The sequence below is a fragment of the Triplophysa dalaica genome, chromosome 9 (assembly GCF_015846415.1).
Source record: "Triplophysa dalaica isolate WHDGS20190420 chromosome 9, ASM1584641v1, whole genome shotgun sequence".
Lineage (NCBI taxonomy): Eukaryota > Metazoa > Chordata > Actinopteri > Cypriniformes > Nemacheilidae > Triplophysa > Triplophysa dalaica.
This window is the reverse complement of record NC_079550.1, coordinates 6,002,699-6,029,314: the sequence shown is the minus strand read 5'-3', so window position 1 is coordinate 6,029,314 and position 26,616 is coordinate 6,002,699. Positions and strand designations below refer to the sequence as shown.

The 26,616-nt window shown below is 37.0% G+C and overlaps 2 protein-coding genes across 2 annotated transcripts in view; both read right to left on the bottom strand.

The window, feature by feature from the left end:
* Positions 1–577: 577 nt before the first annotated feature.
* Positions 578–5,509, bottom strand: LOC130428922 (E3 ubiquitin-protein ligase TRIM50-like). Its single transcript, XM_056757219.1, has 6 exons — positions 5,102–5,509; positions 4,725–4,820; positions 4,274–4,504; positions 3,325–3,347; positions 3,019–3,149; positions 578–1,438 (listed from the first exon to the last, which is right to left on the bottom strand). Exons 1-6 carry the CDS (start codon positions 5,507–5,509, stop codon positions 879–881), a joined length of 1,449 nt encoding a protein of 482 aa, XP_056613197.1. The 3' UTR covers positions 578–878.
* A 2,127-nt stretch (positions 5,510–7,636) lies between these two features.
* Positions 7,637–26,616, bottom strand: part of atp1b3b (ATPase Na+/K+ transporting subunit beta 3b) — a 30,394-nt gene continuing 11,414 nt past the window's right edge. The window contains exons 2-7 of the mRNA XM_056756488.1: positions 20,171–20,299; positions 17,232–17,330; positions 16,600–16,787; positions 15,851–15,901; positions 12,979–13,065; positions 7,637–8,642 (exon numbers count right to left, since the gene is read on the bottom strand). Of these exons, the coding sequence (XP_056612466.1) occupies positions 8,475–8,642; positions 12,979–13,065; positions 15,851–15,901; positions 16,600–16,787; positions 17,232–17,330; positions 20,171–20,299 (722 nt within the window). The 3' untranslated portion in view covers positions 7,637–8,474. The remainder of the gene's footprint in view (positions 8,643–12,978; positions 13,066–15,850; positions 15,902–16,599; positions 16,788–17,231; positions 17,331–20,170; positions 20,300–26,616) is intronic.

Sequence of the window (26,616 nt, the reverse complement as noted above, 5' to 3'; positions counted from 1 at the left end):
AGTAATGTTGTACAGAATACATTAAACACAAATAATAGAGTATACTTTTTTTTATTTTATTATTGAATGGATGCCAACTTATTGGGACAACAAAGATCTCCCTACTTGCCTAACCCCTATTTTAATTTATATATATTTTCCTGTTATGATATGTGATGTGAAATGTAAAATAAATTTTGTCAAAAGACAGATTCAAATTTAAGTTGATAGCGTCAAAATTACTTTGAAATTAGACGTCATGCGTCTCACTTCACCACTGAAAATGTTGGTAAAGTGGCATTGTTTATACACTCTACATTTTTGTGATATGCTCCCGACGCATATCATGGACGAATAGCATATTTAAACCCGGAATGAAACCAAATAAGATGAGCCCTGAATAGGCAAACTTGTGCTTTAAGTCTTGCTGACACTTGATATAGTATTTAACTGTGTAGTGTATAAAAATTAGCAGCAACTAGTGGTGAGGTTGTGAATTGCAACCAACAGCTCACTCCACTCATCCCATTCAAAGCATTACGGTGGCTGACACAGGACTAAGATGTCGACACGTTTTCATTTCTTTTTCTGAAGGAGATAATGTATTTATGAAACACGTTCTGTAGGGCAGTTTGTCCCTTCACGGCTACTGTAGAAACAACATGGAGAATTCCATGTAAGAGGACCTGTGGCGTATGTAGATAGAAATAGCTCATTCGAAGATATTAAAAACACAGCGCTTCATTATGTAAGCTCTTTATATACCTTTGAAGACATAGTTATGTATATTATATTGCATTTATGTCAATAGATCCTCTCAAAAATGATACACTGGTCCTTTAAGAACCGTAACTTGAAAGCACAGTGTTATTATTGGACAAGTTCTAGCATCAAGCTCTTTATCTGTGAGTGAGTGCTTGTGGCAGGGAGAGGGGCAGCTTGTTGGCTCCGCGCTCATGCCAGCACACATCAAACAGCGGGAACACTTTGCCCTGCAGCTCGGCTTGATACGAGTAGATAAATCCAAGCTCATCTTCGCTGTCCGCATTATAGAAAGTGATCTGTCCGCTCTCGTAGTCCAGAAAAACTCCTAAACGCTGCGGGTGGCTGTTGAGGGGCAGCAATACCCGTGGAGAGGTGAAAGCCTCATAGAAGCGGCCTTCCCTCAGGCCCATCAGCCATACTCCGTTCTCTGGGCTTTTGAAGAGTTTGCCTTTCCGTGACGCGGTTCCTTTGATCAGTCCGATCCGCCATTTGGGTTTGGGGCCCACCTGGACTTCCCAGTAGTGTTTGCCGGAGGAGAAGCCCCGAGAAGCGAGCACACAGTAGCTGTAGCTGAAACGCTCGGGATTATTGGGCAGGCGATTGAGGAGGACGCCACACTCAACCTTGGTGCTGTCTTTACTGAGATGCAGCATGGGGTGGGCTGTCAACGGGTCGAACTTCAAGTGCTCTGGAGCTAGAGGAACAGAGTATATATGAGTACAGGATAAATATTGAATAATAGTTAAGCAGTAGTTTAATACATTTATGAGACCAGCACAGCTGACCTTAACTTAACAGTATTGGTGATAAACAAATCATTTTTGATATCAAGGGGATAAGATTTAGCGGCATCTAGCGGTGAGATTGCAAATTGCACTCAAATTCTCCCTCCACCGCTCACACCTCCCTTTCCAAGCACTACGGTGGCTTACACAGGACTAAGATGTCATCATGCTTTTGCTTCTTTGCCGAAGGAGATAATATATTTATGAAACCCGCTCTGTAGAGCAGTTTGTCCGTTTAGAGCTACTGTAGAAACAACATGTAAGGTGTGTGTAGAAATAGCTCATTCTAAGGTAATAAAAACATGACGTAACGGACATAGATATGTAAATTATATTGCATATCTGTTAATATATCCTTCAGAAAAATATTTAGTCATCCGGTTTCTTATTCTAGTTCCTGCGACAAAAGACATTTTGTAAAGTCAGTTTTTTAGAAAGTAATAGAGTGAATATATAACTCTTTGTGTTTATTATATATGACACCTGCCAATGTCATTCTTTTGTTAAAGTATACAGTTAATTCTGTATAAATCCAGGATACGATGTGTATAATGAAGCTTTGTTTGCCCTTCTATCAATCAATATTAAAATGGTTTCATTCTTTCTGATGCTTATTTCTTTCCCTTTACAAATGGATGACAAAAAAACATTGATTTGCCTGCCAAGTGAAATGAAACTCCAATCTTAATATTTTATTGCATTCTCAGTCAATAGTTCAGTGGAAGCACTTTTATTCTACCATTTAGATTGAATTAAACGCTTCCCACTGATGTATCTGTCACAGCAGCATGTACTCTACAACCAGCCTGAAAACACATGAGTTTTCTCCAAAGCTCACTGTGCTTAAGCTCAACAACTACATTTACACATACCATCGCTGTCCTTCTGAAACCTCTTATGGCTAAATTCACTGGTTTTCAGGAAATGGAAGAAACATTTAAATTATTCTTCATTACTTTTTAAATGATTATATGGTGCCAACGTTGACAAGCTATTTTTAATGCTTTTTTATTGTTTAGATATTTGCAAAACCCAGTCACAAACATAAAGAGTGAGTGACTAATAATAATGATTTAAGACAAAAAATGTAATCACTAAATATGGAAATACAAGGTTTCAGGAGGACAGAAGCGATATACTGTAATTTTTTACTACAGTATATATCTATGGGTCCTTGCTGAAGTAGAAGTCATGTTATTTTTTGTTGCTTCTTTCTTTAAAATAAACTTAAAAGTTTACTGTGTTGTCCCATAAATAATGCAAAGCTGCTTTTAATGTGTAGTTAATGTTAAAAGGAAAATATCAGTTAATGATGGTATTAACTAACATAAACAAATGTTCATATTACCATAGTTCTCATTGTTATAGTTAATTTAGCTAATATATGTTCTAATATTGTGTTTATCTATTCAATCTTATTGTGACGTGTTAGTACAGTCCAAAGATATTGTTCAAAGATATTTAGCACAGTGTGTAAGAAAAGTTTTACCGGGCAGGACTCTCCTGTGAAGTCTTTTCCACACATACATTTTAATATCATTGTGGCTGAATCCAGGATTAAATTGCATAGAGCTGTATATTTTCTCATCTCTTTGCTCCCTCTGCTGGCCTTCACGCAATCTGCACAGCAATAGAAACCGATAACACACAAAAAACAAAGAGATTTTGTTGTCTAAGGATAATATTGCACACTGCAATTACTCTTACTTTGTACCAAAAAAACAACAACACTCAACATCCACTTTTTATTCATTTAAAACAATCATATTCTTTTCTTCAAAATATAGTTTCTTACCTTGGAGCAATGGATCCATATTTCTGTAAGGAAATAAACTTTAATTGAGGCAAAGATTCTGATATGTTCAAAAAATTAAACTATTATTATTTTAAAAACTTAATTATTTAAGTACATAGAGCTGTGGAAAAATTAAGAGACCGTTTGTGTTTCTAAATTTACTATTTATAGCTATGTGTTTAGGTGAAATTATCATTGTTGTTTCATTCTGTGAACTACTAACAATATTAGTTCCAAATTTGAAATTAAAAATGTTATTTCTGTTTGCTTTTATTTGCAGGAAATGAAACTGGAGAAACAGGTGAAAATAACAGAAAAGACGCTCTGCATTTTTCAGACCCCAAATACTGCAAAGAAAAAAAGTTCATATTCACTTTTAAGCAATTTATACATATTTTTTATGTGATAACTTGGATTATTATCTCAGTTTTTATGTGTGTTGTCATGTTGTCTGTCTTTCCCATTGATGTTTGATGACTTTATGTCACTTCTGAGGTTTGATTTTGTTGATATTCAACAGACTGGCCTAGAATGGACACAATATTAGAAATGCTAAATAAAATAAAATTCGGAATGGAGTTTTATTTTTTTTGCGGCTGTATATGACAAACTTCTACAAACAATGGACCTAACCCTATAACATTTACCTTTTTTAAGGTTTTGCTTTTGTTTATATAGTGGTCTTAAACAGAGATTTCAGGTGACATATAGGCATGTGCAACAACATTAAATGATTAAATCTGCTTTTTTGTCATGTGTATCTCAGTCATTAAGGTTTGGCGTCGCCTTGTTTTCACAAAAGGTTTTATGTGTTCAATGGACTATTTTCTTGGAAATTATTATAAAGAAATTTTAAACAGTTTTTTGTAGTAAAGATATAGGTAAAGTATGTGTCTACAGACATTGATTTGTAAATATAACTCAACCCTGAGAAACAAGTCTGACTCACAGCGATGAACTCCAGATGACTGTCATTGCTCAAAGCATCTAGTGTGGCCTCAGCAGACTGCATCTTGGCCAGCAGTTGGTTCATTTGTTCAGACTGTCTCTGGATGGAGGAGATAAGGGTGGAAGCTGCGTTTTCCACCTTCTCCATAAAACCTGCCTCCTCCAGCTCCAAACAGCGGCGTAGCTCTCCAAACTCCTTCCGCACCACCCACTTTAACACATCTGATTCATTCTACACAACGACAAGGGCTTTTTTAATGTCATAGGTACAAATCTTATGGGAAGTTGGAAACTGAGACTGAATCTTAACCACCACAATAGACTTATACCTGCATATTTTGTATAAAAAGATCCAGAGCACATGAAAAGTTACTTTAACGGTTTTAAAGATAAATAACAGGAACAGTTTAAATCAGGACGCCTCGGGTAAAGTTTTGACAGTGACAACTCACGGTGATGCGAGATTTATTAAAGTCCATTTTACAGATCTGCTCCTCAAGCTTCCTCCCCTGAGTCTGAAACTCTGTCATCAAACATGAGATGTCCTCCTGTGAAAAAAATGACCACAATAAAGTTTTACTTCATGGCATAGAAATTAAACTACTGTACAAATGATAATCTATCCATCCTTCAAAAACATGATTACTTTTACTGAAATAAACCAGGATTCCTTCAAAAATCTGGTTTAATAAAATGCCATTAGAACACTTCTGCAGACTACATTGAAGATGTTTAAATATAACAAGCTTTGATTTATTTGAGATTGTCAAGTCCCTGAAGTAACATGAGATTTCTACAATTTGTATGTGAGGTGCACCTCTATTCTCACCTTCATCCTGCTGTAAACGCTGTGAATGGGCGTGACCTTGTGCGCCCGGTGCGCCCCGATACTCCCGCACAGCCCGCAGATGAGCGCCCGGTCCTCCTCACAGTAAAGACTGAGCGGGTTGTTGTGTTGAGCGCAGATCTCCAACGGGCCCTTATCGGGTGTGTTCAGGGTCCGAACGGCGTCTACGATTCGAGCCAGCGCTACATTGGGCGGAGGACAGTCTGCGTCCACTGCGCAGCGGCACACGGGACACTGCAGCTGCCCGAGCGGGTTCACGCTTATGGCGCGCACGCACCCGCGGCAGTACGACTGACCGCACTGGAGGATCAGAGGCTCGGTAAAGATCTCCAGACACACCGGGCAACGGAGCTGATCTTCCAGTGACTCCACACTCCAGCGACGGTCCATAAACGCACAGGAAAACAGCCTAGTTCATTTCTAAACAATACAAAGTATAGAATCATTTAATGTAAGAGTTTATTAAATACACACAAATAACAATATAAAGAGTTTATCAAAAACATATTAAATAATATTTTAGTAGTTTCTATTTTGAATTTAAACACGAAAGATGCCTTTAAACTATTTTAGTCATTACAATTAACTATGATATAATATTTAATGATCAAAAAGCTTGTCTCAATTTGTTATTGTAAGAAAAACATTAACACTGTACATTAAACATTAAAAACTGTTACCTGGTTGTCTTAAAAGTTTGAGTCAATTCAACTTAAAAATATAAGTAAAGTCAACGAGAAATTCATTGATTGAATTAAGTTGCAGTTAAATTATTCAGCATAAATTTTACCTTCTTAAGATTGTTGTCCTTCAATTCAGTTAAAAATGATCAAACAACTCAATGGTTTGTCATTGTAACAGTGCAAGTGGAAGTTCTTGGCACAGACGTTTTTCTACCTGTGAAACAGGCGTGTCCTACTTCACTTTATTTGACTCTGTGTTCAGAGTATTTTCTAACTGGCCACAAGTTTCCATTAAAAAAAAAAACCATTTACAGAAATCATAATGTACTGAATAGTTGTTGTGGCAATTGTATTGGTTTTAATGGAAACTATAATGGTCTCTGATTGTATTCACTGGGCATGTGTTGGCCACTATCAGTGGGATGTTATTTGGCTGATGGGAACCAGGGGAAAGCCCAACTACACTACAATAAATTTTGTAATGGTTTTAATGGTAAACAGCAAATGGTTCATAATGGTGTTTATATTGGAAACCATTGGATTCATCAGCTTCACTTAAACCTCACATTAAAGTTGCAGTGGCGGACACAGCTTTGAAAAACATCTCTACGGCTTCATGTAGCAGGTCTGAGATCAGTTATCAGAGGTCACCTTCAGTGTAAAAGCTTGTTTATCAACACACTCTCTAAAGGCACTTGATCAGGCCACTTCCTTCTCACAATGTTTGACCTCAAGTGTTAATGCTTCTGTTATCAAGAACAGATGAGATAACAATACTCCTGAAACCAAACAAAAGTCACAAGGATCTCTGAATGATATCACATGTTGCTTGTTTGCACTTTGTAGAGTGTGATGTTTCGTTGTTCAACTTCAAGCATATTTTAGTACTTTATCCAAAAAAAAACACATTTTAAATGAGACTGTAATATTATTACTTGGTGATGCCGATGGCAAAGTTCCAAATTTTCTGTATCTGAATCCAATTTTCTCTTTAAAATTAAAAACCTGGTCCTGTTACAGTAGTGACCGGAAAATGTTTCCAACACTGCCGTTTACTAAAACATAAAAGAAGTTAATTTAAAGATATATTTAAGAACTCAACAAAGATAGAAATTACCTAACACAAACCTTTTAGTTAAAAAAAAGTTATATTCTGTAGGTTTAAATTGTTGGGGAAAAGGTGTTATCAAATTTAAGGGTAACTGGAGGGTTAAAAGCAAATATTGTACAAATATGCTCTATAGACATCATTTTTGGACTGGGGTTTAGCCTGTCCCGGTCATTTAGACTAGATCCACTAGAGGGCAATATCAGCACGGGTTTCTGTCCTTTTAACATTACCTACAAGTGTTAGTAATGCACAAGGCAGTCAAAACAAATTACTTAAAACTATACAGTGCTAAATATCTATTCTGTGGGTAAAACTCTGTAATGTTTGATTACATGAAATTTATGATAAATTCTATACCTCATAAATGTAAAAAAATGTGGTCCTCTGGCACTATCTGGCGGCTTGCAGTTCAACAACCACTATCAAATACAATAGTTGCAATAAAACTAAATGTGCAAAACATTGCATTACAACAAATATCTTGTGGTATAGAATTATCTTTAATATGGTGCAATATTTTTATTGTTAAATCAGCTTTTAGTAATAAAATGTCATGTTTTAAAATGTATTTGAATATTTTTATTTCACATTTCATATTAATGTGGTAATTTATTTCTGTGCTCACTAAACAAAAGTAATAATTGAGAAACAATTGTTCTTGTGAGAATACACCTTAAAATAACTGGTTATAAAGGAAACACACTCCACAAACTAAAGCTTTGTTTAAAATCACTTTTATTTCAAGATTTTTCAACTCATACAGAGCATAAGGCATCTGCACAAATAACAGTTTCTGCAGAGGGTTTAAAAAATTACTTCCCTCAGATGAAGGACGGGCTTCACACAAGGTTCCATATAGATGTTTTTGGTGTTTTCCCCCTTCCCCCTCCTTAAACTTTTCAATAATCTTAAATTACAGCTATTATATAATTTCATACTCTTAATTTCTTACAGCAGTCAGACGCAGTGAGAGCAATGACAGAGAAAGAGTGTTTAAATCCATTAAATATGTACATAGAGGCTTCACGTCACGCGTACACACACACGGCAGGCTATACTATACTATGAGGGGGAGCGGACCACATCCACATGATGGGCTGATGCATCTATTTACAGGTCCCTATACTTACTACACGATGACACTCTTGTTCTCTCTTAAGGGTAGACGTCGGGTTCAGAATCGATGTGAGTGTTTGTTGATTTCATCCTTCGGTTTTTATTTTCAGCAGGTGAGCTAGGCGTTTATGATAACAAGTGATCAACAAATTAAAACAACTAAAACCATGAATAACCTTCAGACACACTTTTCCAGTACTGACCCCATCCAAAGCACAGCACAACGAGCGTTTGTATGCATCAGATTTCAGGGTAATCCAGGACGAGGTTTAACCGTAACCTTGGATTAGCAGTCGTACTGCGCTTGATGCATTAGGGCCCCGATCGAACTTCAGGACGGACGGGATGTATGGGTACGGGGCTGTGACAGGTAAACGTGTGATGAGAAAGGGCGGGGTTTGAGCGAGAGGAACTGACATCGTGCGTCTCCGGTGAACGATCCACACTACTTGAACACCTTCACCCGGAAGGTGACGCGGCCTAAGAACTTGTCACGATCATCGTTGTTACGGAGGTCCGAGCCTTCCACCTTGCACTCGATGATGAGCTCAGAATTATAATCTTCCTCAGCCAGCAGCAGCTTCACGGCTACAACCGGCTGGACATATTCTGGCTGCAGAGAAAACAAAAACAGAATGCAGAAATGGTTAAAAAAAGAGATAGAGACCTATTCAACTACCTATGGTCAATTTTTTTAATAATAATGACATGTCTTCATATACTGTGTTTGTGCAAATATAAGCTTTTCATGAACTGTAACAGTAAAACATGTCTGTTTACTTTTAGAAGAAAGATTATGAGATTGTATGTTGGTTATATCTGAATATTCTTCAGTGTTTGAGCATTTTTTCGTATAATAATAATTTATATAATTTACACTTTTACAAACTTAAAGGATTAACATAAATTACACTGTAATGCTAGGTTTCACAGACAAGGCTTAACGTCCCAGACTAAAGTTAAGGTTTGTGCTGTCCTAGCTGAAAATCATTTGCCCTGACATATCTTAAAATATGTCAATGCCCTAGTTTTGTTTCAAGATGCACACCAGTAATGTTTTTATGTCGGCAATTTAATAAAAGCAACTGAAATATCCTAATTCAACCAAGTCCTGGCTTAAACTAAGTCTCATCTGTGAAACAGTGCCTTAGTGCTTAAAGTCCCTGTGAAATAAAAAATGACAACCTGGCAATTCCAACGTTATGGACGTGACATTTTGCGTAATGGATGTGACATAAAAATACTCAGAGAATGAATTTGTTACAAATATATTGACCCATTCTGTTTATATTTTACTAAACCCTAAACATCAAAAAATGTCAGCCTATGAACAAATTTTCTATTTTAAAAAAGGAAAAAAACATGCGTTATGGATGTGACAAAAAAAGGACATGTTTTTTGGGAGACAACAAACTTTGTAGGATTTCTGATCCTGATGCCATAATACCCAATGAATAGAGAAGGGATGCCTCTTTATAGATCATAAAATAGTTACTTTATATTAATTTTCATGTCTATAAGGAATATGCAGCGTTATGATGTGACAATCCTGAAAATGACTATGAAAAATCATGCGCTAAAAATAAGACAAACGCTTTTCAAATTTGAAGAGAGATCTCATATCTCTTATCAATATTGCCGTCTGGTCGGCGCTACAGAGCACCAAAACAACCAGACACAAAAACAGCTTCTTTCCTCAGGCCATCTACCTCTTGAACAGTTAAATGTCTTTTACATGCAATTAAGAACTTGCGTGCAAAAAAATATGTGCATTTAACTCTGTGCAATAATAATAAAGTGCAATTTTAGATAATTGCAGATAATACATTCTGTAAATGATATTTCATTCTACTGTATATAACACATTCCTTTTACATCAATAGTCTATTCTTTTTTTTACTTGTACATATTTACATACACACATAACTTTACTCTCTATAGCTTTACTCTTATGTTTATTGTATTGTATTTCTTAATTTTTTATACCCATAGGCCCTGATTTAAATCATCTGTGTACTGTATTCTATTGTTTTATGGTATCTGTGTGTTGTTGCTGATTCTGTGTACTGGATGCTCCTGTCACCAAAACAAATTCCTTGTATGTTACATACTTGGCAATAAGGCTCTTTCTAATTGTGATTTGGGTATTTGAACAACCAAATGTTAAAATCAGTCCTGTTACCATAGGAAAGCCGTTGGTAAAAACTATTTATTGTGAAATATGGCAGCTTTTATTGTAAATAGTTATCAATGTGGTTCATTCTCTTAAAAAATGTGTGTGCCCTTGTAATCTTTAGTTAAAAATTGGAAAATGCACTTCATTCCTGCAATGACTGTACCGCGAGAGCGATTTTAAAAACAATAGAAAGTTTGCTTTCGAATCGCTCTCGCAGTACTTGGATGTCATCCGGCTGTCAGATCTTGCTGTGGCGCATCAAGTCGAACAAGCCCGCCAGGGCTGTTCTTATACATCCAATCAAATCACAGAGAAAGTCGAAAGCCACGCCCACTATTTTTCTCATATGAAATTCCATTTCACTCTGAAATGTGTAAAAATTTGGAAGTAAAAATTCGCAACATCCATTCCATTCCATTTTCTACCGCTTATCCGAACTACCTCGGGTCACGGGGAGCCTGCGCCTATCTTAGGAGTCATCGGGCATCAAGGCAGGATACACCCTGGATGGAGTGCCAACCCATCGCAGGGCACATACACTCACTCATTCACTCACGCACTCACACCCTACGGACAATTTTTTCCAGAGATGCCAATCAACCTACCATGCATGTCTTTGGACCAGGGGAGGAAACCGGAGTACCCGGAGGAAACCCCCGAGGCACGGGGAGAACATGCAAACTCCACACACACAAGTCGGAAGCGGGAATCGAACCCCAACCCTGGAGGTGTGAGGCGAACGTGCTTACAACTAAGCCACGGTGCCCCCTCGCAACATCCAGTTCAAGGTAAAAGGTTGTCACAACAGCCACAGAAAGCTCAGAAAACCTTACATACACCCAGGGCTAAGCAACATTATAAATAACACATTGTGTAAGAACTCAAATGTAATTGAAGGGGGCGTTTCATCGCAGGGCCACGGGGGGAAAATCGGCACACTGGAAGAAACAAAAACATCGCTTTCTCACTGCGGGATTGTTTGCGCGCACTTAGGAAGGTTTCATTGGGATCTATTGTTTTTATTTGTTTTTATCGTTTTTATGTTTACGATTTAAAGATGTTTTCTATTAGGCAGTGTTTCTACTAGGGGACCCTAAGAAGACTTGATATGATGTAGGGTCGTTTTCAAATAAACCATACATGTGTCCTATGGTGTGACAGCGAAATATTATTATTTTGTATCATTAATAATTATATTTATAATACAAAATGGAATAAGAGAGATTTATCTTCATTGATAGTTTTTTTTCTACATTTTTGTTGTCACACAATAGGACACGTTTGCATATTAGTCTGTCAACTATCAACTAAGATATAACAAAAAAAGCATTAAATTAAGCCAAAACAATTAAAGTCAAAAAGATCGAGAGCCTCTGCCTTCAGGGTTTTACACATGTTAATTTCTATCTTATTATAATTTTGCTGTACAATTCTGTTTTGTTTTTTAGTGACTATTCAATTTGTATTCATTTTAAGCCTGGGTAAGTTTACTTGTTATTATCGCGTTAACGTCTCAACCAATGAGAGCATTTGGGGTTGGGCTAAGACTGCTGAAGCCCGAACATATCATGAACCAGGAACACCAGAACTGAATTGAGAAAGGTACTGAACTCTGACATGGACATTTCGTATTAAATCTCTTCCAGACGGCGGAGTTGATCGAACCAACCACTCCATTTTGTCTCCCCTCCTTCAGCCATCCGCTTATCTATCAGTGCCCTTGCCCCAAAAAGACGTAATATACGCGGGTGTCAAAGGCTTATTTAATGCTATTGATGACAAAGCGGATGGAAATCATTGCCTGCAGAATATAAGAAATTCCCTGGCTACAAAACAGCAACGATAACAAATGTGTGGCGTGTTTTATATGCAATGTGAGGCTAAAAACATGTTTAAACATGCGCCCCTAGAGAGTCAGAGCTTCAACTACTAAACTGAGTATTCTTTCAGGTCTTCTTGCTCTGAAATGTTCAAATAAACACAACATTACGTTGTATTTCCCTTATTATCATGGGTCCATGTAAAAGTATCCCATTTTATGAACGTTAACAGCTGGGAAACAAGATGGACGCGTCAAAGTTCTTAGATTAGTTTATCTGTATAGAGCGCTCTTAAAGGGGCAGCAGCATAATAAATATCTCTGTTGTTCACTAAACAGCAAAGGACGGGCCTAAAACACTCACTCATATTAAAGGAAAGGTGTTCTACTTATATGAATTGTTAAGATAAAGAAAAATGTGGCATACAATGATTTGGTTGTTAAAAATGTGCAGTACACTTTAATGAGAGTTTATGTAATAGCAATAATCCTTATAACTTTTTCTATATCAAACTAGAGAGAATGTTAATGCACTGGCAGTGGCACATAGCTTTGGTTACATTAATGTTTAAATTAATATTTACAAGAAATATTTTTTTTAAGCACATTATTTGTTTATAGTGTTTGCAAACCAAATCTTTTTGCACTTCATACAGCAGAACTTTTAAAGAAAAAGTGTACAACTTTACGCTTAACAATGCAATTAATCACAGATTAAAATTAAAATTCATGCGTTTACAAGTTTAATCGTTGCCCAGCTCTAATTCATTTACATAGAGGGGTCAAATAAATCTTCTCAATTCTTTACAAAATAAATATTATATAGAAATGTCTTACTGTTTTGGAAATAAACCATTTTAGTTACTCACAGAACGATACGTTACATTTGTTTGAAACAATGTGCATAAATACATTACATTATAGCACATGAGGAAATGAGTGTATTGTACTTACTTGTGCTTTCTTGCCATAATATGGGAAGTAACTCTTGTCCAGCCTGCCCTCTGAAGGGAAATACTGCATCTGCAGGGGAAGTTCTCTCTGCATCAAGAGAGAGACCATGACAAAAGGTGAGATCACACCGATACATTGTACAGACAATATGTGTCATGTGACTCATCTGCAGTTGCCAATAGCAACAGACTGCCCTCACATCACTCGAACCGATGACACAAAGAAAAATACACAAATAAATCAAATGTGAAATACTGAAATCTCTGAACATCATTGAATACAAATAGTATCAGCCATCATAATTTTCTGCTCACTGCAGTAATATATATGGAGCAAAAGCGTCAGATCGTTTCCACAGATCCTGGAACAGTTGCAGGGGCCCTTTCCTTGTGCATTCAATAACCGGTTCATCTTTTATGAAGTGAACCTCAATGATATGGTTGCTGTAAGCTTTGAAAATAAATGTGTGTCCAGGGACAGGTCACAGTTATGCATGCTTCTATTCTAATGAAAAGAAAGGGTCAAAATGCTAAAAGAAAGGTGTTTTGAAGTCAGTCATTTAGAGCCAATAGCCTGAGAACATCATAAATGATTTCATAATCAAATGATGTTTTATGTAAGCATCAGCACAGAAGCAATTGTCAGTGAGTCATTAGGGTGCTTTCACACATGTTTATATATATATACATATATTCAAATACTTTGACCTCTTTAATCATCGTGCGAAAAACATCCAAATTGTTGAAACATTGAGAGGGAAATAAAATGCTGTGTTTAACTTGCCTGCTGATCTAAAATAATTTTATGTGCGATATACAGCAGAAAATTCTGCTAATAATCCGAAAGATTTTCGTACAGTATAATTGTGTGAAAGTCCCATTGAAGCACTGCAAGATCTCTATTAGTATGTAGTAAGAAATGGCAAGATTAAAACAGCAAGAACCATCTGCACAATTTGAGAGCAAAAGCGTTAAAGACAGAGATCCTAAGGAGCAAAGGGCACTTCCTCGTGTCCACTGTATACCTTCAAGGGTCACACTTGGGTGAAAGGCCGTGAGGTTTGATGTGACGAAATAATGACAAAAAGTTGTAAACGGGACAGGTCTGATATGAACGACTCATGTCCGCAGCACAGAAGAAAGGTCTAAAAACAGGTCAAATATTGCTCAATCTAGCCCTGATATTGGATCTGATTCTGTAGACACGTTAAGGAAATTCTTGTCTTTTTGACCTCAGTGTTATGCAAAGAAACATGTTACGCTACAAAAATGAATTGTCCTAGCTGAAACACAAATGTAATGCTTTACTAGGTCATGCTTGACAGCTTATGAAAAGCAATAGATATTACAGTAGGCCCCATTGACACATGAATAAGTCTTAGGTTATGTGAACGCAGGTTGACAGGTCTGCATACAGGTGTTAATGGGGTCCAATGCAGTTTGTGATGATCGGATCACTCTAACACCTTTCAGAGGTACACGTTATCAGAAGTCATGTTTTAAAAACTGAGTGATTCAATGAACTGGATTTGACAAGCTTAGTGACATTAAATTGAAATAAAGAGAATTTAAAAAAGTCAACGTAGTAAACTCAAGTAAACCGTAAATAACTGTAAAAATCATATCCAGAATATACATCATATCCAGAATATACATCATATCCAGAATATCAAGCATATCCAGAATATTCATCCTATCCAGAATATCAAGCATATCCAGAATATACATCATATCCAGAATATCAAGCATATCCAGAATATTCATCCTATCCAGAATATCAAGCATATCCAGAATATTCATCCTATCCAGAATATCAAGCATATCCAGAATATTCATCCTATCCAGAATATCAAGCATATCCAGAATATTCAGCATATCCAGAACATACTAGTAACTGATTTCACAGATAGTTAACATTAATATTAACATTGCTGTAGTCTCAAGATGTATTTTGCACAAAAATGGATACTGTTAGAAAAAAATGTTTCTCATTAGCTTTTCATCTGATTGTAAAAGTAGGATGTACAAGTCAGTATGGAGTAAAGCACCGGGTGCTGGCGTTTTTAAAAGTGTGACGCTTTCATTGCAAAACAACTGTAAAAAATATGTTGGCCTTGAAAAAATACTTTGGTGGACACATGGCCCATGGTGGCATCATCTATAACAGTTGGTTACTGTCAATCAGATTATTCCTCCCAGACTAAGGGGTGGTTCTCAACCAAAATAAAATTCATTTAGTTCATAGTGTTTGTTTATGCCAAACCAGCTATCCTGTAAAGTTTGTGCCAAAACAGCAGTAGAAAAAAATACAGCATAATGTATATATTTGCGCATGAGTCTTTTTTCCTTTTTAGTATACAGAATCTTGCATTGCCATGCAACAATATATATAATGTAAAAACACTATTTTTACACTACAGATAACACTATTCCAATTCAAAGGTCACACAACAGGTGTAAATTACAGTTTGTCTTGAGTGACAGATGTTAATATACAGGTATATGCTTAGGGCATCGCTGTGGTTGTCGTGCTGTACACACACCACGCTTTTCTCTATGGCTTGGGGTTTGAAGGTATACATTATGTCTAGAATGATGGCAGATTTAAGCAAAAGCAGTACAGGAAGAGACAGCAAAGAGATTGAAAAGGCCCGGGGCAAGGACCCTGGTGACCCAATGGGGGGCTGAGTTCTGACATCTTACCCACCATTGAAACTGCTGGCCCTATAGGCAGCGTGGAGAGAGACCAGATACAAACAGATGTGTGAAAACGCGAGATGGAAACACACAATCAATCGCTTCAACTTTTACTAATACCACCACTTCATACTCATCCTAACACGCACATGAAGCTGGAGTATAGAATGTGTTACCTTGGCAGCGCAGTTGATGTGTGGATCTCCTTGTGGTTTCAGCCCGATAACCTACGTGCAATACAAAATATATACACTGAACAAACATCTGTAGATAAAGACAACATTGGACATTTCACAACCTTGGTTTAAAATGTTTGACCGTCTACAGGGTGAACCATGTGATTTAACAATTCACTGAAGAAATTCAGAAAGATAGAAAGGAAGAGGGGCAGACAGACAGCAAGACTGACACACAAATAGAGTGACAGACAGAAACAGGGACAGACAGAGAGACAGAATTGAAGAGGGGCAGACACACGGAAAGACTGACACACAAATAGAGGGACAGACAGAAAGAGAGACAGACAGACAGAAAGGAAGAGGGGCAGACAGACAGAAAGACTGACACCCAAATAGAGCGACAGACAGAATGAGAGACAGACAGACAGAAAGGAAGAGGGGCAGACAAACAGAAAGACTGACACCCAAATAGAGCGACAGACAGAATGAGAGACAGACAGACAGAAAGGAAGAGAGGCAGACAGACAGAAAGGAAGAGGGGCAGACAGACAGAAAGACTGACACCCAAATAGAGCGACAGACAGAAGAGAGACAGACAGACAGAAAGGAAGAGAGGCAGACAGACAGAAAGGAAGAGTGGCAGACTCTGTGACACACAGAAAGATTGAATGACTGATCGAATGACAGACAGACAGACAGAAAAGTATATGTGACCGTGGTGGTGAGCATAAGAACACACAACTCACTCGATTCATTTTGACCAGGATGCATGGCTGACCCTCAGAGTAACCAAACGTACTATCAGCCAGTCCAGAGCACTGTCTCAGCAGACTTCTCTTAAACCTGCACACCTTCTTCTCCTGAACACCATCCTGCTCAAAGTAAACGCCCTCAGGACATTGCTCATTCTTGTCCTGCACAGACTCATTGTACTCTGAAGTGACAGAGAGAGAACGGAGATGCATGGAGTCACAGACACTCAGCAAGAGTCTCACACAAACATGACTCATCCCAACACAACAGCTTGAAGACCTCATGACACTCTGCTTTCCTGTACTGACTGACGTATTTTCTACTGTAACATGAAGTTCATTCTAAAGATATTATTATTGGACAAAATAATTGCTGATTGTTTCCAAGAGGAAGACACATTAATGAAATTCAAATGTTTTTTATCTGTATGTATTGCTTTTACATGAATCATGTTTGCGCTATTTTGTCATTATTTCAAGGGGATGATCTTTTAACTTCATGTATTTCAAGAAGCTTTACATGTAAATCAGTGCTAAAAGTTAAAAAAAAAACATAGCTATAGTGTTGTGTAGTAAAGCTGGAAAGCAAATGTACTATATAGAGATGAAGAGTGATTTATACTCACGCTTCAGGAAGGACTCCAGGTGCGACACGTATGTGTTGTATTGCTGGGGAATGGAGCGGTTGAACGTAATCTCCATGTCCTTTGGCCTGATCACCAGCCCTGAAGATGCAACACCAATGCATAACATATATTACACAGATCTAATGCAGATTCAGTCACCAACAAGACGAGTTAAAATTCAGTTTCACAGATATTTGGGTAATTTGTTATACAGGTATGTCAGAAAATTGTATAGATTGTGATGCTATTAAAATGGTTTGTTTGAGCACTCTGACATGTCAACGTCTGCCTCAACCAATGGGATAGGTTAAAGGTGGGACTATCTTTTAGTCTGATGAATGACAGATGGGCTGAAACCTGAACAGAGATGAAGAAATGCCATACTTCACTTTTAATATCCAAAATGATGCTTTCCATCATAAGTGTCATATGTTTTATCATATGCTGACGCTTTTGCAACGTATAAAAACTTATTCCAAGACCTTTGGATCTCTACTGGCATCTCTGTCAAAACACAGCATTCTTAAAGTCAAATTATATTTCCCGCAAAATCCATCATAACTCTGCATTATAACATTACTGTTATGTGCACCGGAGACAGTTGTGAGCACTTATCTTTTACGCACTTGCTCTATAACTGTTGATTTGTACAACAATAATGTTAAAGAATGCAGTTTTTAAAAACCCTTCAGGTGGAATAAGTGTGCCAGAATGAGCGCTCATTAATACCTGCTTAAAAACAAGCTGGGTCCATTGACTGTTCTGATAATTGGACCACATCTTGTCTGAAATGAAGTCCAACTGTGACTGTACTGAGAACATTCTGTTACTAAAAGACGGAGGGGGGCTTGAGGAGGGGAATGTGGGAGGAATAAATTGACACTTTGGGAATGATGAAGGATAGAGAGAGAGAGAGAGAGTCTCACATTGGCGGGATTAACAGCGCTAGAGGACAGAATTGGAGCACTCTCATAGTAAGCACTCTTCACGAGTGTGCGTGTGTGTGGGAGGTTAATGGATGATGTGTAACACACTGCTGAGACTGCTGTTGTGTTCTTATGGCAACAGAGGTAACTTTAAAAATAGCGCCGAATACATCACATCCGCTATTTGGAACATCTGAGTGGGGGTCAATTGTGGATTTTGAGGTGGGAAAATAATCGATAAATTGATAAGCTTTTTTACTTTAAACGTATATATAACTTAAAGGGATAGTTCACCCAAAACTGAAAATGCTGTCATTATTAACTCACCTTCAAGTTGTTGCAACTTTCTTTGTTCTGATAAACACAGTGAAAGATATTTTGAAGAATGCTTGGAGAGCAAACAGTTCTGGGGCACCTTTGACTATCAATGTATTTTGTCCAACTATGGGAGTCAATGGGGGGCAAAATCTGTCTGGTAATAAGCATTCTTCCAAATATCTTTCTCTGTGTTCATCAGAACAAAGAAATTTATACAGATTTGGAATAACTCAAAGGTGAGTAAATGATGACAGAATTTTCATTCTTGGGTGACGTATCCCTTTAAATGACGTTAAACACACATAAACCTACAATCTGACATCTGAATATATGTGTAAAAAAACAACACTAATAGTGTATATATCTCCCCCTTTACATCTCACCAGAAGCGCAAAGCTTTTTTTCCATTATTTTCAGCAATATTCTGTAATCTCAGATATCTAATATTCTGTATATATTGTTCATGCAGCATTCCATGTGACTGTAAAGATAGTTTAATTTTGACATAAAATAAAGAAAACTATATAAGCATAATAAATCCATAACCATATTAAAGGATAATAAACAAAAAAAGTTATCCACAAAATGAACCGGACAACCCTTTAAATATGATTACTTTAACTAAACATAAAAAAATTGAGCACTATTTGACAAAATTTTGTCCAGGTACAGTCTGTACATACACATTACATACTACACAATGGTATGGTACAGTACGCCGTATTGATTTTATAATAATCAATGTATTCCCACCAACAGTGCTTAAAGAGACAGTTCACCCTAAAATGACAATTAAGTGTATTCACTGTTTCAAATCTGTATGAATTGATTTGTTCTGGGAAACCGAACAGTTCTGGGGCACCATTGACAACCATAGTAGTGAAATTTCCTACTATAGCAGTCAATAGCGCCGCAGCACTGTTAGTAGACAAACATTCTTACAAATATCTTCTTTTGTATTCAGGTTAACAATAAAATGTGAACAGGTGTGAAACAACTTGAGGCTGAGTAAATGATGACAGAATTTGTAAATTTTTGGATGAGCTCTCCCTTTAAGAGACATTCTTAGGTAAGCAATCTTCAGAGATGATTGATTTCTGAATTATTGAGCTCAACTTGGCAGCAGACAACATTTTTTTATTGAAGCACACTTTTAAAGTCCCTGTGAACCGGAACCATTTTTATTCCGTATTTTGAAACATTTCCAGGTGAAACAGCATTTTAAATGAAAAAAAAGTGGGCATGGTTTCTTTTTTACTTCTTTTTTTAATTGATTGGACGTATAAAAACAGATGTTGCATTTTAAAATGGAACTGGCAGCAGACTGACAGTTGAAGGGGAGGAGTTAACAGAAGCCAGGCCGTCTAACTTGATGTATAGTCACTAGAGGGCGGAAGTGCATTCTCAGATATTAACTCAAGATTATGAGGGCACATGAATTGTAAAAAGAGAATGACCCATATTGGTAAGATATTTAAAATATACAATGCAATATTTCATGAAAAATAATAGGAATAATCATTTTTTACTTCACTGGGACTTTAAACTTTAGAAAGCACATTTAAAAGGTATTCCACTTTAAAAATGCTCTCAACGCAATGAAAAAAGCAAATGGCATTTAAAATCACTTAACAAAAAGAGCATAAATCCTGCATCACAATTTTTCACATCGTAATGCATCGTTGTGGATGTTACCTGGATCGGCCACTCGGTCCCTGTACTTGGGAGTGTAATCGTCCAGAGTCTGTAGCATCACCCACATGGTGAGAGTGAACATGCCCGCCAGGAATCCATAGAAGACCAGATAAAAGAGGAAAATAAGAGCTGTGGACAGAAAGAAAAAAAAATGTATTCTAGAGTTCATTCAGAATTGATGGTTGACTTTTATTTTAGTGTCAAACAACCAATGGATAAGAATTAGTTTTCTTGTCATAAAAGCCTCATGTTATGTTTCAAAATCACTTGGTGCAGAGCATCATGTAGTCAGTTACAGGAAATTTTGGTGTCAGTAAGGCATTCATATAATAAATATATTCAATAAACATCTTGTAGATCACATAACAGTACAAGAGTGTGGACTGGATGAAACTACAATAGTTATGTACCACACCATGGTCACAAACGTTTGCGTGAGAACAGACGCGTGGTCGGGGAGGAGGTGAAATGGTAAAATGAGAAATGTAACAGCTGAACGGTTTGAATAAAGGCCAACAGGTGGAAAGAAAATGAAAAACAAGGCAAACAATCTGTTCCAGTACAGGTAGATATTTTAATGTGTTATCCTAGAAGATTTGAGGTCCAGCACTTCTTTTGCGACAATTGCAGTAATAATAAAATAGTCCCTGATTGACTGTAAACAGCAATAGAGTACGTTTGTGTACTACAATAGAGTAGTGTTTGGTTTACATTGCTGAAGGAGGATTTTTACTTCAGCGTCATAACTACGGCGGGCTTAGTTTGTACCTGTGCGCCGTTGTCCGCGTCGACAGGAAATGACCACTAGGCTTCAGTGTTGATTGTGTAACAAAGACAAAAGCCAAAGAAGAAGCGGTTCATTGTGTACGCTGTTTGAGAAGCATTTATCAGTGATAACAGCAAGTCATTTTGCAGCTTGAGTTGTTAAATGTAGAAGAACACCTAAGTTTAAATAATTCGTTCGGAGATGTGTATGACTAAACCTTATGCTTTCGCTTAGTTTTTTGGACTGAAGGGAAGGGGGTTCAAGCAGACCAATCACAGCGCTTGCGGTCCACGTCATATTGATGTCGTAGGGTACGCCTCTCTGCGTAGGCTACGGTGTAGGACCGACGGAGAAGTAAAAATCGCACTTAAGGGTGGTAGAGATACACAGTAGGGATTTTGCGGTGATGTAATTTTTGCAATGGGGGGTTTGCTGTGGGGTGGTAGAAGATGTGGCCTGTCTATGACGCATTTTACTTTCAGTTTTAAAATAGCGGCAATTCGGGAACGAAAATTGCTTGAATTAATGATGGGTTGAATATCTTAATAAAAACTATAAGATAAGTACAATGACATTTGCTTATATTAAACACACACCTTAAAAAACAAAATAAAACATTTACGTTAGATAAGTTTCTAACATTAACAAAACGAGTTCTCACAACAACAAATAAATAAATAAGCAACAAATAAGAAAGGAATACCAAATGTAAACGTTGGCCACGCTCTTTCATGCATTCTGACTTCTTTACAATGTTAAACGTGCTGTGTTCTCATGCTCAATATGATCAACTTGTCAAAAAAAGAGTTGGGTGTATTACGTAGTATTTCTGAGCCTGATACACTCCCCAGCGATCCTACATGTTTCGGAAAGTTTTTTTTCCGAAAACATAAAACTGTTTTGTAACAATTTTTCATATTTCCTTATTGGACAGTTCTCCCGGAAGCAGGAGAGAGAGAGAGAGAGAGCATACGTTCGCAAAGTTCAGGTGTTTGTTTGTTCACTGCATTTGGGTGATGAATGTTATATAAACTATATATATAATATATAGTTTGGAGATTGCTTGAAACTGATACATGGAGCTGTCCCAGCACTAAGATGCCAGACATGCAGTGAGTGAAACTGATGTCTGTGTTTTGTTGACAATTGCGTGCGCACGTGCTTTGGTTCAGCACCGGAGACACAGACTATCGCAACATGCCTAATACACAGAATCATTAGATGAAGCGGTCAGATGTGTTTTATTATGAATGACGCTCCGTTTCAGCATCTAGGACTTGAATGAACCATTTTTAATAGGGAATAATTAACCACAACTGGAATGCCACAACTGGTTAATCAGAATAAAGTATTCCAGAGCGGCGTGTAATAAAGCATGTTCATTTTCATTTCAGAAGATTTACAGAGTACTTTAGAGACTCCTCTGGGAAAACAATGATATTCTCATGAAACATGTTTGTAAACCACAGGAAAGACTAAGACTATAATACTAACAGCAGCAGTAAAATAGTGGAAAGTAAAGGACTTTGTGTGTTGTAAGATGGTGCGAGAGCCATTAAGGGGCAGTGGTGGTGCTAATTTTAGATGCATTTCTTCTTTGCTGTGATGTCTCTGAGGTAGACTCAGGCTGAATCCGAAATCGCAAAACAGTCATACTATATAGCAGGCGAAAAGCAGTAGGCGAACGAAAAGTATGTCCGAAACCTCTGTCTTCATAAAACAATAGGTGAGAATTTCCCAGCTAGTGCACTATTCCTCGCGAGATATGGACGTGCGTATACTACTGTTGCGTCCGAATACGCCTACTTACCTACTGCATAGTATGAGAAAACACAATAGTATGTCCAATTCCTCAGTATTCATAAAAGAGTAGTTGAGAATTTCCCGGATGGCTTACTGGTTACGCCCACATTTTGAAGCACCCAGATAGGGTGATAGGGACAGATACTTGGGATACTTATCTATCCCATGAGCCCACGGGAGAGGATAAGTTCATACAGGAGCATAGCGGAGAACTGTGAGACAGGTGTTTTCAAAAGTGAGTATTACTAGCCAACAACGTGTTTCTTTGCGTAGCAGTCGCATTTCTTAAAGTGCTGAAGTGTAAGGTTAACCTATAAGATGCTACATAGTAAAGTGTATTTATTATATATTTATTTAGAGTTTTTGTGCTTTTGCTGTGAAAATGCAGTGTTTTTATATGTCTATCTTAAAAGGGAATTCCAAAAACACACGTGTCATCGAAGTAGACTTAACGTTACATACATTAAAACCATACGCAGGTTAAAGACGCTTTTTATTGACTGTGTAACATGTGACCTGTCATTTTCTCTTTAAGCATTGCAAATGAGCGATCACAACATGAAATACATATCACAATAATGTAGCTCATGTCTGTTAATATGAGGTACAAAGCACTGTTCAGTTTGCATAGATACACATTAGTAATGTATAAACATATTTAGTAACTAAACATAATGTATATATTTTATTTCTCCATTAGTACTGTTGATGAATTAAGCAAAATTTGAGTTGAATAAACAGCGAGTTAACACATGTGCAACTACCTCCACATTAAATGCAGTATTGAGCACAAATCACTTGAATCTTGTTTGACTGTTACAGGGACAGATGAGAACACTTGTTAAAATCACGAAGGTGGCGACGCTGGTCAACTGCGAGATGGCAGTAGGATGTGGGGTTCAACGCCTATAGATACAGGATCATTTGTTACAACAATAAATTGACATAAGGCTTTGATTTATGTGATGTTTCCTTGTATATGTAATGATTAAATTCATTTATTTTCCTCCATCAAATTTATGTCTTTTTATTCATGTTTAGTCAATAGTTATTTGTAAATAAAACATATTACATTACTTCATGCATTATGTCATTGCTTCACTGTAAAAGTATGCAATCACATTTTTGTAGTCTGTATTAATGCATAGATGGCATATGGCAATACAATTCAATACAATTAACTGATATTGTAAATGATAATACAATATATAATTTTCAGGAAAAATAATAATAAGTATTGGTCATGCACTCAGTGGTAAGAGCATTGCGTTTACAATGCAAGGTTGTGGGTTCGATCCCAGGGGATTGCAAATACCTATGTATAAATGTATAGGATAATGCAATGCAAGTCGCTTTGGATAAAAGCGTCTGACAAATGCATAAATGTAAAAAATGTAAATATTCCTTGACAACAAAATAAGGTAAGGTTAGCATTAGGGCTGCAACAACGAATCGATTAAATCGATTACTAACAGAGTTGGCAACGAATTTCATTATCGATTCGTTGTGTCGCGCTACGCGAGACGTTTGATTATAAAAAAAAAACTTTATTTGAGCGCGGAGCGAAGTAAACACACTCGGTCTCTCTCGCGCACTGATGCTAGCAGAGTTCGGCGCCTCATAGACGGGGCGGAGCAAAAAAAATAAATAAAGCGGAGTTAGAGAAAAGATACATGACGGAGGCAGAGAAATCAACGAGAACCAAGTCATCAAAGATGCGGGAGCATTTCAAACTTAATAAAATGAAATAGTTTGTTAATTGCAATATATGCAAAAACGACATGGCATGGCACGGGAGCACCACTGTAATGATCCAGCACCTGAAACGGAAACATGTTTGAGTCTGTGATGAGGAGGAAGGGAGTTCAACAGCAGGTTAAGTCACTACAGAATCCTACTTTTGTTCCGTTTTGAAGTGAGGAACGTTATGTCCCTGGTGCTGGTGTTTACTCGTTATCCAGATTGACAAGTTAGCGTTAGCTCGCTAATAACCGTAGTGAAGCAGGGCTGGTATAGTTACTTTGCACTTTGCATTGCAAGACTAAAGACACGTTTTTATTCAAAAAAAGCTTTTCTTAATTAGTAATTTTGTCTCGTTTTCAGTCCAAATTTCTTAAATCAAGATTAATTGACAAGAAAAATTAAGTGATGCTTAAAACTTCTGTTTGAAATTATATCTCATTAAGATTATTTTTCGTACCCCATTGGCAGATAATTTTGCTTGTTTTAAGCAAACAATCACTTATTTTGAGGTGTTTTTTTCAGAAAACAAGACATAATTTCTTATGCTATTTCATGTGTCTAGTAAATGTATCTTGATTTAAGATTTTTTTGACATTTGGACTGACAACAGGACAAAACTACTAAATTAGAAGAGCAATTTATGCAGTGTATATTCTGTGCTTTCTCCCATATAGGTTATTATTGACAATATATGTGTGTGTTATACTTTTTAATTTAATTTTAAAGTTCTTTTATAGCACTTGGTCATCTTAAGCTGTGTTTAAATGTGGTGTATAAATGAACCTAAGCTTCAAGTGAACTTGAGAGAGAGCGAGTGTGTGTGTGTGTGTAAGTGTGAGAGTTTGTGCATCTGCTAGTGTGTGCGACTGCAGTGTAGTTTAGAGAACAAGTTCTGACATTCAAACAAATCCTGCTAAATTTTCTGATTTGTATTGTTCTTTATTTTTTATAAATTATTAATTGCTCTGGCAGCTCAGGTGGCAGTTTATTTAAAAAAATTTTTTTTGGCAAACACGTGTTTGTTGTGTTAGTCAACACTATTATTTTATTTTATTATTATTATAACAGCTCAGGGATGATCAAGGAGCCACATGTTTGTGCAGTTTCTAAAGATTCTAGTTCTGTTTTTGAATAAAGGGTTAAAAAGGAATGCTTTTCTTGATTTTGGGTTTTTATCCGATTCATCGATTAATCGAAAAAAAAAAAAAAAACAATCTATAGATTAATCGATTATTAAAATAATCGTTAGTTGCAGCCCTAGTTAGCATTACTGATGTTAATGCATCTGTCTATCATAACTTAAATTGGTGCGCTTGTTATTACGTCGCATGGTTAATCTCTGACCCATGTACACTCCAGTACTGTAGGTGGCGGATATGAACCACAAACGTAGTTTGCTCACTGCCATTAAAAAAGAAAAGAAGATCATCAATATGGCAGACAATGGCTTACCGCATTTATACTACACACGTTCACGGAAAACAGTACAAACCCATTTAGCCCTGTTCAGAATGTACCTACTGAAATTAGTACCTACCCATTGAGTATGCGATTTCAGACTCAGCCGCTATAAATAGCATCTGGGGGCGGACGCTTCAGATGGCAAAGCACTGGCCTGAGGAGATGGGTGCTTCTGCTCTCTGTCCTAATATTCCTAAAGTGGGTGCTCGCACCCTAGATGTGCAAATTAACTGCCATGAGGACATCTCTCCAAAGCATGTAGCGCAAATTGAAATGAATACAAATTGAAAATAATGTCATCATTATCTTCCCCTCGGGTAGACACGAAAGCGTATGACACAAGATTGATGTTGTTTTGTAGAATGAACAAGCTGCTCATTTTTAAAGAACAAAAGGGCATGAGGATGAATGTTGTCAGTCATGCACTAAAATGACAATAGAAAGTTAATGTGATTGACATCCCAACATGTTATATATTTATAATTTCCAGATTCTATAGCTTTGAATGAGCAATTGAGTTCCTAGACAAAATTTTAAACTTTTTTTTTGGCTAGTTCACCCAAAAATGAAAACTCTGTCATTTAAGTTGTTGCAAAACTATAAAAAAAATTGGTTCTGTTTAACACAAAAGAAGATATTTTGAAGAATGTGGAAAACTAAACAGTTCTGTAAC

Coding starts and splice junctions, on each gene's coding strand:
- LOC130428922 (XM_056757219.1), bottom strand. CDS start 5,509: ATGGACCGTCGCTGGAGTGTGGAGTCACTGGAAGATCAGCTCCGTTGC. Junction 4,821..5,101: donor GCGTTTACAGCAGGATGAAG/GTGAGAATAGAG, acceptor TTTTTTTCACAG/GAGGACATCTCATGTTTGAT. Junction 1,439..3,018: donor TCACAGGAGAGTCCTGCCCG/GTAAAACTTTTC, acceptor CTGTTCCTCTAG/CTCCAGAGCACTTGAAGTTC.